General features: G+C 34.3%; 1 protein-coding gene across 1 annotated transcript in view; it reads right to left on the minus strand.

Annotated features, from left to right (window-relative positions):
* The window catches only part of PTGER3 (prostaglandin E receptor 3), an 83,221-nt gene that overhangs the window by 3,256 nt on the left and 66,387 nt on the right, over positions 1–13,578 (minus strand). The window contains exon 3 of the mRNA XM_006919320.1: positions 7,132–7,223. Coding sequence (XP_006919382.1) covers positions 7,132–7,223 — 92 coding nt within the window. The remainder of the gene's footprint in view (positions 1–7,131; positions 7,224–13,578) is intronic.

Below are 13,578 nucleotides of genomic sequence, written 5' to 3' on the forward strand. Positions count from 1 at the left end.
AGCTGGCTGATGGTAATTCAAGTTAACTTGTTAAAGGATGGTTGGAGATTTGCAAAAATCTTGGGTAAAATTGTTTGGGACTCTATTATGTCCATATGCCTCTTTGGCACACACATAATTCTTATCTCTAAGATCCAAATTCCAGCCACTTACTCAAAATTGTGGCATGTGGTAAATGACTTTTTTAGACAATCTTTTACTTTGGGAAAATTTATAGTGGTTTTAAGAAAATGGCCTCACATATATTATCTCTAACCTTTTCAGCAACTCTACAAGGTAGGTGTTACTCTCTTTTACAAACAAGGAAATTGATGCTAAGTAAGATTAAAAGCAGAATTTTCAAGGTTACTCTCACAAGATTATGTCATTCTTTCTCAGTTCTGTCTGCTACATCTACCTATAGGTATAGAATTGAAATTCAGCTCTTACACCAAGGTAAGAGATGACATAGATAACTAAAAAAATTATTTTATATATAGGCTTATATTTATCTCATTATTTTTTTTCTAACAGCAATCATCCCATATTCAACAAATATTTACAGTTGTCTTCTTCAAGCATCTAAGGACTCATCTATGCTTAAATTTAAACACTGACCAAAATAGCACAACATTAATGAGGAAAAGTAAATAAAGAATCAACTCTCAACCAAATGCCACACTTACCCATAGTATGTATACCTAGTTGTCTTAAACATCACTCACACAGATTGCAATCTGGTCACTTAGACTCTCCATCGAGTTTTTATTGAGCAATTTCTATGTGCTTAGCACAGTGCTGGACTCTGTAGGTATCTATAAGAGATATATAAAGCATGGGTCCTGCCCACAGGGAGCTTACAATATGGTTGAATTAAAAAAAAAACAAAACAAAACTACAAAGGCTCTTGAAGATACATATTGTACAAATTATTTTTATATAAAAAACATTTTAGATAATGAAACAAAATAAAGCTTTAGAATATAAATGAAATGAAGAAACACTTTTATCTATGAGATGAGCCTAGAGATATTTTAAATTAACAAAATACTTAGTAAAAGCCTGGATTAAAGAAAAATAGAAGCACAAATATTTTTAAGACAGCAATTAAACATTTAAGTATTCATAGTGATTAAAAGTATATCAAGCAAGGTATGTTTTATACAGACCCTTAAGGTACATAAATAATTACAATTATCTTAACAGCAGGTTCCTTTTGAACGTGCTTCCAACTATCGAGGATGTTGATAAATTTTTGTTCTCTTAAGTAGTTCATATTGTTTCTTTATAACCTGGATTTCATTATTTATTTAATTTTTAAAAGTAATTCTTGTAGATAGTAAAAATGTGGTCAATTCAACTCTGTCTAAATTTTAATATATTTCGGGGACCAAAGTCCTCTTCTAACTATGAGAGATATACACATTTACATATAAAAGATAATGTCTCTAATTTTCTCCTCCATCCTTGGGAGAATTTGGATAAATACAGCTTCTGATGGAAGCTCAATCTTCTAATCCTAACATTCTTTGCTTTCTTACCTCTCCCTGGCTCTAAGAACTTGGCATGGCTTGGCATACCTCTTCTCATTACCGTGGCCCAACCTCTCTTGGGAGCAGCTCAGCTGTGTTGTACATTTGTTTGTTTGTTTTGTTTTGTTTCACCATGGGTCACAGTGGTGTTGAATGAAAGAACTGGTTCTGCAATAGGATAGAGGTGGGAGTAGGCAGGAGTTCATTTCTTCCAATGCAAAGCCATAGGTTTAAAATTACATAGAATATATTATATGTTGTCAAGAACTATATCTATACAGCCTACTTATAAAGCATATTAATGCCACAAATTTGTTTTGCATATGTATCCCATAGAGCTTTACAGCAATTACTATAATTATAATAAAACACAGATCAAGCACCATTTCTCCATGCGTAAATTCTTTGACAGAGTTTCTAAGAAATTTATTTTATTTTGAAGTTTGATCCTATCCTCAATAACTTCATTATATAATTATAGGAATCTATGTTTATTAAAGACATTAAAGAAAATAAAGATAAAAGTATCTGTTAAAAAATCAATAATTATATTACTGAATAATGATCCAGAATATTTGATGTTACAGAGCTTATTGTTTTGGGTGAATTTAGTATGCAATGCATACATTTTTGGGGTTAAAAACAAAAGTATCAAAAGTATTTTTTACCAATATGTACTGTCTTTATATCATATTTCAACCTATTTGGACAAAGATCATTTCTAGTTTTTTGAGAAATATCTTTGCCATATAGTCATTATTTTTCAAGCTTTTCCAATCATTTTATTACTTTATCACTTTCACAGATAGAGCTTCAATAAACATTGTTATGTCAAACTTCATGTGACTATTCTGCCTGGATGTAGCATTTTTAAATCAGGAAAGTTTAACATGAAATTTACCAAGTTGAACAACGACATAGAAACAAAGGGCTTTCTATCACATTCATTGACATTTGCAACTACTAGTCTTATACATAAATTGTTCCTTTGTTGAGAATTTACAAAATTACATCTCTCTTGGTGTCAAATACTGCACTAGTGCTGGGAGACCTATTAAGAAAATATAAGAAGAGGGTTCTGACCACCATGGGATAGAATTTTGTCAAGGGAAAAAAGATATATAGAATGAAAATATTTAAGGAATAAATCAATAATCATCAAAATGAGCATGATACGACTTCAGAGTTGGGAATAGAAGTGAGAGGAGAACAAAGGTACTTAAATTGTTTAAGGCCTAAGGACAAGGTGAGACTTGAACATGGGGAAGGTGGTTAGATTTTGCATGGGTAAAAATAATCGTGAGATATTATAAACAAGAATAGCATTCAGAGGCCTAAAGTTGATTCTGTCCATGACATTTAAACTCCCACAGTCAGGCAGCCAGTTTATAGTTGACAATGAGATCATATTACATAGTTGGAGATAAGTTTGGATAAAGAATTAATCACAGTAAATACTTACTGAGTACCTATTGTGTTACACTCACTTCACATATATTATCACAATAACCCTACAGGTAACTACTATTAGCTTTGGTTTATAGATTAATTCATTGAGACTCCGTGAGATTAATTAATTTTCTCAAGGTCACAGAACTAGTGAGTGGCACAGCCAGATTTAAATCTAAGTTTAGTTCCAGAACCCATGCTTCCATAACTATATCGTATTATTTTATAAATGGAATATTATTGTAACAAACTTTACATCCTACTGTGCTATGGGGAGAACAGTAAACCTGGAATCAAAATACTTGACCTTGGATCTGATTTCTTACTTATATTAACTATATGACGTTGGAGAAGCCCTCTCAAAACTTTACCCTATTTTGTAAAAATAAAATAATAACTAGATGACAGCTAGACAACCGTGAAGATGGATAATGGACAAATAGATGTAATGGAAGCATGGACATTCCTATGATGATTGGAAAATTCTATTTGCTCAATAAAATTTGTTGAATTTAAACCGGAATCAAGAAATTGTATGAAGCATTGTTTATACTGCTTTGTGGTTGTTCCATGAGGCCTTTTCAAATACGGATGTGAATGAAAAGAATTATAGTTTATGGCTAATTCACAACTGGTTCAACTATTTAAGAAAAATGAATCAACTATTTTGGCTTAATTTAGTTGGCTGAAATGACAATGGAGTCACAGTATAGGCTTCTATGGCAAAAATGCTGATATCATATTATCTTTTCTTCTCAAGATGTCCTTGTCGGTGACAGTATGGCCCTTACTTAGTACAGTTCTTAAAGAAGGGACACTAAATAAATATGTGTTGAATTAAATAAAATGAGGAAAGGGAAAGGAAGAAGGAAGAGATGGGGAGGAATAAAAGCGAGAGAAAGGAAGGCTGGTTGGACTTATAAGCAGTTAAGATCATATTAGCTAAAAGATATTAGATGGCTCAAAGTCTTTTCTAAAGGTCTGCAGAATTTCTTATTTCAATTCAGATAAAATAGATTTCTTTCATAAGAAAGTAATAAAATTTGATATTTGATAACTATGTCACTTATTAATTTTGCCTTTTTTTATGCCACCAGAAAATGAATTTTAAGAAATCCTGAATTTATGATGGTAAGTCAGAAGGCTGTGCTTGGATTTTTTATTGCTTTAACTCAACAGTTAATCATCCAGCCTCATTATCGCTTTCTATGACACTTCAAGAGAGCCCTTAACTCCATCACTCTTTTCAGTCTTCAAAGACAGAGAAATAATTAAACTGATTCCTGAGTTACTAAATGACACATAACCAGAATATAGACATAAGGACTTTGAATTTCAAACTTAGCTCAGAAGGATACATCTTCAAAACATTAATCACACATTTTGCATAAATATATTTTGACTTGATACAGTCCTGCCTTCAACTGGTATCTTTTTCTTATAAAGTTTGTCCTATTCATTGAATTCTTGCTCTCAATATGATAACTTTACATTGTCAACAACTTTTACTAATTTTTCAAACTCATTATAAAATCAAAACAACCACATAATGTACAGATGTCCACATCGATTGAAACTCAGGTAAAGGTTTGAAGTTGGCGACAAACTCCTGGAAAATGGGTTTTTCTTTTTCTCACTTTTTCATCAATCATCATCTGGGAAATCCTGCCCAACTTCTTAAATATGTACTCAAAATCCAGTCCAAGAAGACAGTTTAACATTCAGAAGTGCGGGTTATAGCAATAAATCTGGTCTCAATGGATACTATTGACAAGAGTAAAAAAAAAAAAACATTAAAAAAACATTAAAATAAGAAAAGATAAAAAATAAACAATCTAAATCAAAATATAAAATTCTCTTTCTCAGGTGGGAAGAAATACTCAAACTCGGGGAAGTAGTAATTGCAATAAAAAATTCATCTCTGTAAGAATAGAGAGAAAAATATGTAGTAAACATGAATAGGGATACTTTTTTGTGGGGAGGGTGAGAGGAATAAGATGTAAGTAAGAAGTATAAATGTTTTCAATATCAAAACATTCTTGTTTGAAGTAATTACATGTGTGTTTTCTAAATAAAAGCAATTTAAATAACTGGATTTTTAAATCACTCAAGCCTCTGGATCATTTAATTATGCTAAGTATATGCTTTTTTTCTTGGTAAATTTTCTGGTTTCCAAGTTTGCAATATAGGAGAATAATCTAATAATGAAGCAATATCAATTGTAGACACATTGAATGGTCAAACAATGTTGCCATAAAAACAAACCCCAATCAATCAGTATATAGCTATATGCTAGAAAGATATAAGGAGAAATGCAAATTGAAATAGCTATGAAATACAGTTTTTCTCCTATCTAACCAACAAAGTACTGCGTGTGTATGTTTTTTAAGATAACATACAGTGCTAGTTAGAGTGAAGCAAAGCAGAAGCTCTCACACATTGATGATGAAAATTTAAATCTTTATAATTCTTTTGGAAGTAGTCAGACTGTATATATCTTTAAAAGATATTAAAATTATGCACATAATTCTAGTGATGACAAAAAAACAAAGTGTCTGTTTAAATATAAATAAAAAACAAATTTTTACATATCCTTTATTTCTTAAAGTAAACTTATGGTAAAAACAATCACAAATATATTTTTAAAAACACTCTTTGTTTCAGTCCTTGGACAATAATTTAGTTCTGTTCATCACGGTGCTATATTTGAATACAGATTATGATTAAGTAAGTTATAGTATATCCTTTCAATAGACTATTGTATAAGTATTAAAATTATTTTTAAATAATTTGTTAATTACCTGGAAATGCTTATTTTATGTTAAATGAAAACAAGACAATAATTCACATATAATGTTATCATAAGTATGTACAACAAAATCAAGTAAAAGTGCAGGGGAAAAGAAGAGAGAAATATACTGCAAAGATGGTAAGTTTTTCTTGAGTAGTGAAAGTAAAGTTTAGTTAGTTGCCTAATTTTCTTTATTTTCCACCAAAGTTTCTATAGAGAGCCTGACTTATCTTTATAATGAGAGGAAAGTATAATAAGATTTACATTAAAAAATTAAAAGTGAAATTAGAGTGAGCCTACCAATAAAGAGATAAAAACTGTGTATCTTTATTCTTTTCCATTTATTTGTTATCTAGGGGAATCAGTGTTTATAGCAAAACAATGCCCAGAATATGTATATTACATGCTGATATTTAAGGAAGGATGTAAGACCAAATAATGTGGTTGATTAAAAATTTTTTTGGCCTAGTGATTTTTAAGTTACGTTCTAGAATCAATCAGCTTAATCTTAGCCTTTAGGCATATTGCACAGTATATCCCTACTGAAAAACACATTTAGATTTTCCTCTGAAAAACAGATATGATTATTTCTCAGTTACCTCAACCATGGGAGAACAAATGGCCAAAGAAGTTTAGCTACTTGAATGTTCACATCCGTCATAACGACTTATTCTGAGTAGAAAAGTTATTGTACCTGGCCTTATCCTGGAAATGAATAAAGTGAACATACTGACTTTCATTAAAGTCAAGTCCAGAACTTTTCACATTTGCTCATTAAAATAAAAAAAGTCTATACCAGCAATAATACTCAGAGGTTATTCATTCAATTTACCCTATAGTCAATAACAGAAACATTGAAAAGAGGTATTTGAGGGAGGAAACTAATGCTTGAAATTTAATATGGCCAAAGGTGCATCACATTTGGCATTATTCTCTGCTTTCTGCAGTGTTCATTCATTGTAATACATGTTTTATAAAAAATAGATCTAATCAAAAGGCCAAGTAAGAGTATGCTAACCACATGATGAATATACTCAGTTCTGATGTCTAATTAAATCAGGGGTAATTTAGCTTTAAAATACTCCTGAAGATTGTTCTTACAATGAAAAATCAATGACATGCAGGGTCTTTCTTGACGATAGATGATCAGTCACAAGATTAAACTGGAGCCAGTTTCAGAAAGTTCTTAGTTGGAGAAATTTAAGTGAAGTTATAAAAACAACAGTTCCTCTAAGAAATTTAGTCCTCCTTAATCAAATATGCAAACTTAATTTCCATTTTAATTCATAAAAATAGTCTGCCTTTGTAGCATGAGTTCAGACCAGAACAGAGAGTTGGGGGAAGGCTATGCTGTAAAATCAAGAAGCTTCTAAATCTCACCTTTCCAATTGGTCACTCCACATCAAGGTTGAGGAGAACTGGCGGGGTAAGGAGGTGGAGCTGGATGCATAGTTGTTTGTTTGGTGCCTGATCTGTGAACAGACAGAGGGTTTCAGTGGACAGAATTACTGATTACAAGTACCTGTGACCTAAATGACCAATGCTGTATAATTGACCCTGAAGACAATTCCTCAACAGCTTTATCTAAATTATAGCTTCAATTAATTGAGCGCAATAAAAATATTAAGAAAAATATTTCCTTTTTATACATTTCTCAGTGATTCTTTAGAAAGAAATAGCAGAATAAAATGAATTTCTTGGTTACAAGAAAAAGCATGAAAAAATGAAATTCGATGTTTCTTTAGTCAGTCTTTTTATTAGATTCCTAGAACCTTTTTTTTCTCAGAAGTTTAGTTAAGATTATCTTAAACAAATGCCCATCCCAAGTGGCATGACATTACACAAGATGTCCAGCCAGACATGTAATTTTCCAATTCTTGACTGTGTTAAGCGATTAGATAATTTCTGTTTTAGAAAGGCAGTGTTATTTGAAGAAAAATAAAATTACATGTCTTCTTTGTAACGAAAATTACATTTTGTCCAATATCTATTTCAGAGAAAACAGAAAAAGTTTAGCAGTACTTTTTATAGAAATACTATGGCTCTGGAAGAGTGGTCAGAATTGAGGTCAGAGTAAAAAAAAACAAACAGGTTTTTTTCTATTTATTTTCTGAAACTTTCAGAATCCCCTGTGTGCCACTGTATGAGAAGACTCTTCATATGTTAAAGAGCAATCTGGTTAGACTGGGTTCCTGAGCTAGACCACTAGGTTTCTGTTTCTGATATTATGCTACATAGATTCTTATTTAGAGATTTGCTTTACCTATAAGTGCACTTGGGATTGCATTATTTGTTGGCTCAACTTTAGAAGCAGATACAACTGTAGGAATATGAATATCACGTGCCTGTGCAAAGTCAAATAGCAGAAAAAGAAAAGAACTAAAGAAATGAGGCACTGCAAGGTAATGTGTGAAAGAGTCAGGAGTTCTGAAGCGTAGTGTGATTCCCTATATACTTCTCCAGGGTCCCTGTTTCTCTTATGAATACTATTCATGATTCACTCCATCATTCTCATTAGAAAATTTTGCTTCACTGTAACATCTAATTTCTGCAGCTTACTCTGCTCCTGAAGCCAGTAGATCATTCATTTCAAGCCAGTTTTCTTTCCTATGTGTCTCTTATTTTACCCCTTTTCTCTAGTCTTTGTGCCTTATTCTTCTCAGCTAGTGTATCTGTTCAACCTGTATGAAATTGTCATTTTTGTTGGGTCAAAATGGTTGGAAATTAAAATTATACATGATTTAACCTAATAACAGTATTTCTGATCCAAGTCTTTCTTCTCTCAAACACATCCTTCATATTGTTCCTATGGCAAACCTTGGCAAATCCTAAATATCTTTAAAGGTTCCCACAGAATAAAGTTCTGAAGTACCGAAGCCTGCCACTATGTGTCTTCAACCTACACTTGCAAGTTTATCTCCTGCCTCTCTTCATATGAACTTTGCTTTGATGCTCCAAACTACTCACTCTTCAAGAGACCTACCGATGCTTTTTCACGCCTCATTACTGTGGAGCTTCTTATTCCCTTTCTAAAATGCCTCTCTCTACTTCTGTTCAGAATTAATTCGACTTATCTTCCAAGACCCAGCCTTCCATTTTCTTGGAAAACTATTATTCTTTCTATCATATTTACATAGCATTGTATACATTATTCGAGATGTATATATCATATTGTACTTATTGGTCTATCAGTTTTCACACTCTAATTCATAGTAGGAGGCAAATAAAAGTTTGTGAATAAAACAGAATTCTTAGCAAATGCTTGGCTCTCCCCAATAGTCAACATTATGAGGCCAAGGACTGACCAGATCTTTTAATACACATAAGAACTTACTAGGTATAAGGCACTTTATCAGATCTGATGATACGCTCATATTTTAAAGTTCCCCTTGGCTTTAGAGATGTGTAGTCTCTATATGTTCCACATAGTACCTTGAGAATATCCATGATTATATTTCACCTAACTTTATATTGCTCTTCTTCACTGAACTGGGGAAAAAGCACTGAGTGTACTTTTTGAATGAATGAATGAATGATATCTTAGGCTGTATATTCCCAAAAGTAGATCTTAAACCAAAGATTTGTATGCCAGTGACTTATTAAAAATGGACTGCCAGGAAAAGCCAGTAAAGGGGTGAGAATGTAGGAAAAGGAGAAGAAGGCAAGCAAGGGTAAAATTTTAGGTGAGTCTATCCTCAGTCTGAACCTTTGGGAAATTCAGGAATATAAATTATGCTTTGAAGTTTGTCCCATTCCTAGACAAGGGGTCTGGGCTTTTCTACTTCAGTATCCATCAGTCATTGCTGTCTTGGGGAGGAATAAAACTCTTAGGCAATTCTGGCTCTGTCCTGGATGAGCCTCTGAGGGTTATAATGTAAAGCAGTTTTGCAGTGGAACAAGAAGAAACTGGGGATGGGTACATAGATCTGGTATGAACCCATCTGAGAGGTTCTGAGTATGACTCCAACTATATGGATACACTTCCAAGCAAGTATTTGGCAAGTTAAGTTTATCTGGCAGAGGAGGAGGCTGCCCATGTGCATAGATTGAGGAACTTTGAGAAGGGAGTTCTATAGAAAATAATCTCCACACCTGCTATTGATGCCTGGAATCCCTTTAGTTAGGCACAAAACTTTTTCATCTGTATTGAGAAACAGTATTTCAAAAGAGAATTATCTTAGGCAGAAGGGAGACACATGTATGAAGAATCCACCATATGTCAGGTGATGCCAAACTGTTTTACATTTAATTCCATTCAAAGATTTACCCCTTTAATACACATACTTTCATCCACACAGAAGTATGGATCTTTCCTGAGAGTGTAAGCTGTACAGGCACTAATGGGCCTCTCTCAGACATCTTAACTATCGCCACCATGAAGATGGTGTCTTTCATGGTGCTCAAGATCTTCCTGCTCAAAATAAATCCTCTTTTTCTTCTTTCAGCTAAATGCATAGCTCCGCTGTGTTTTTTCTAAATTGCCAAATATTTATGATACCCAACCTGTTAGCAACTCCGGTCTTTTCGCTGGTTATGAGATCCCAAACATTCAGTTAATGCAGCTTTATTTACTAAGCCATATTATTACAGGATATTTTTAAAGATTCCAGTTAAGGTAGAAAAGACTGTGTATGTGTGTGCACGTGTGTAATTTCCAATTTGAATTTGACTCTTGGACTGAATTATTTTCCTGTGGCAATTGTGGTAAAAAGACTGATGTGTGAGTGGCCACTCTACAGACACATGAACACAGCCCTGTTGTTTGGTCTACTGTCATGACTTGTTGGTGTCCCTCGGCTTGTCTATGGTTTGGCTGAGGATGCCTGACAGTGTTCCTGGAGCCACTCTGTGTCTGTCAGTCTGTCTGTGAGGTTTCCTCCAGGATGAGCCAGCTGCACCACAGGGCTTTAGCTACTCTTTATCACATCTGACAAACTTCTCCTCAGTAGAACTGCATCTTTGGGGTTCTTGCAGCTTTACTGTCCAAAAAGATTACAAAACTGTAACCAGCCTATGTGACCTCCAATACTTCCATTTGAACCATGGTATTTATAAGGAGTTCTGTCCTTTTCCCCTTCAAAACATTGAAATATATTCTAAAAGGAATAGATCTTAATACTGATTCAATACAGTTAACACTGATTTCCTCACAATAGTGCAGACTGCAGGAATCCTAAGAATTCAGAGAAAGGAGAAATAAAATGATGGTGTGGAAGGTTGTTGAGGTTTTATGAAGAGGCACAGGACATTAAAAGAACAGGGAGAGAGGAGAGAGAAAGCTTGAGCAATGACAGAGGCCTGAATGACCAAGAGCCAGGGAGAGAAAGACAGCAAGTACGGCTGACTATATTGGTGTTTCACTTTGGGGCTAAGATTGGGTAGAGCCGGGCAACAACTTGGATGGCAGAACTGAAACCACACTCAAAGGAGTCTAAAACTTTGACACAATTTGGGAGGATTACGAACTGATGCTTGGTAGCCAAAAACCTGATGGGAGAAGAAGGATCCAATGTTAGAAATGCCTCTGGGAGGAACATCCCAGACTCCACGGACAGCAATAGGTGCTCTAGCCTCTGGCTTCCATGGAATATTACTCACACCTCTGCTTTATCTCTTATCATTTTTGGCACATGTGCTCCCAGGAGACTCTAAGAAGCTCGAATATCAACACTGAAGACATCCCTCATTCCACGAATTTTTTTTTATTTCATGCTACAAAATAAGGGGGGAAAGTTTTCCCTTCAAAATTTTGATCTACATTATATAAATGAAAAAGCAGAGTTTCTCAAGACCATAAAAGTCAAATCAGCCTTTTGAAGGGAATATCCAGAGGCATGGGGAATTTTGACTGTAAAATCTTCTCAGTAAGAAAGAACATAATAGTTTCTTCTTTCGCCGCATTTGATAGAGGCTTTAGAGACTATACTTCTAAATAGCCAATTAATCATTTTCCACGGCTAAGAAATTTTTAATTTCTTCTCCAACTAGTTGTTTTTCACTGGGAGTGTACATATAATATGTTTCTTAAGTATTTTAAAATCTCTATTCCAACTTGTCACCAAGTCCAAGTGATTCTACTTTGTTTGTTTGTTATGTCTGGGAAATCCTTTCTTCCCTACCCATTCTGCATCTTTCTTAGTTCTTCCTTTTATATCCACCCATTGCATTACTGCAACCTCCTTTTGTCCCCTAAGTGATTTCTCTGCCTCATAAAATCCCATACTTAACTATAGAGTGTAGAAGACAATGGAATCTAAAACATACTACCTGGTAGACTCCTGGTTCCACTGATTATTAACTGTGCGACCTTGAACAAGTTCATTGAACTTGCTGGGCTTCAGTTTCCTCCTCAGTTAAAATGGGAACAGTGATAGTAACTACTCCATAAGATTACTGGTAGAATTAAAGAAGTTAATATATACAGTAACAGAGTAAGCTCTCAGGATGTATTAGCTATTACTATTTCAGCTATGTTGGACATGTCATTCATTGTGCCAGCCTCACCTATAGACCTCTGTAAGGAAAATTCCTCTGCATACAACACCTACTGATGGGGCATCCATAGGCTGCCATATTCTGTACAGGATTCTGTACATCTCAGGCATACCCAGCTGGACAAGTTATGAAAACCTAAGCCATAGGCTAGCCACTGATATATGACCTTCTAGCCAAGGAATAATGAACTGACAAGGAAGAGATTTCTTCTCTGAGAATCTGAATTTAGAAATGTTGAGAAAATGAGAAAATTAGCAGCAATACCAGAGCCATGAGGAAACAGATACTTGTAAGCAAGTAAAAATTATGAAGCTAAAAAATTATGTTGACAGTAGAGATGAAGAAATGGCAGTTGGTAATGGAAACACAATTAAGCAGGTAGAAAATAGCTAGATCCAATGATGGTGGAAGACTAATGTAAAATTCTATTTATTCCATTGTTTATTCTCTGCATCCTGATCTGTCCTCTAACTCCAGCCAATATACTCCAAGCCATAATCATCCATTATGGGAACAAACCTTCCCTTCCTGGAGCTAACCTGAGTAGTGCTACATATCTTACATCCCAAAGAACCTAAATAATTAAGCAATGGCCTTGCAAGACACCTAAGATGATGAGTTGGGGAATTTGATCTCAACTTTAGTGACCCTCAGTGCCCATCAATCAACTCTTGCCCTCCAACGCACTCTATGCCTATCCTCATCCAGAACAGGATTCCCATTTTTTTGGTATGTGCACAGACTAATTTTCTTTCAAGGGTCAATTCAAAGCCCATTTCTTCCGTGAATATTTGGGTATTATATCACTTCTGCTTGAATTATTTTATTTGATAATAGAGGAAAAGAACTCCATGTATCTAGAAATGGGGATATTTGGATGCAGTCAGTGTCACTTACTGAATATCAGTATCAACTGATTATAAGCTTCATGGATCATATCTGCCTTGTTTCTGCCCTGTGCCTGTGTATCATAGTGCCTGGCACAAAGAATGAACTCAGTAAATATTTACTGAATAAATGAATGAATGAATGATCTTTTCAACAAGACACCAACTCTTTAAAATCAGGGAGGGTGTTGCAAGTATTCTCTCAAGAGCCCAGCACTACATCTGGTACAGAGTGGTACTCATTAGTATTTGCTGGCTGATTTATGATGCACTATATATGCAGAAGGGAGATTTTTTTTTTTTTTTTAAGCTTGGTGATAACCATGCACACCTGGTCAAATCGCATCCTGCCTTATCTTTAATGTGCTCCCTAACTCTGTGAAAGTAAACCACGCAAAAGTAAGAACAATTAATTGTTATCAGCAAGACAGTACACTACAGACTA

This window comes from Pteropus alecto, unplaced genomic scaffold, assembly GCF_000325575.1.
Source record: "Pteropus alecto unplaced genomic scaffold, ASM32557v1 scaffold25, whole genome shotgun sequence".
Lineage (NCBI taxonomy): Eukaryota > Metazoa > Chordata > Mammalia > Chiroptera > Pteropodidae > Pteropus > Pteropus alecto.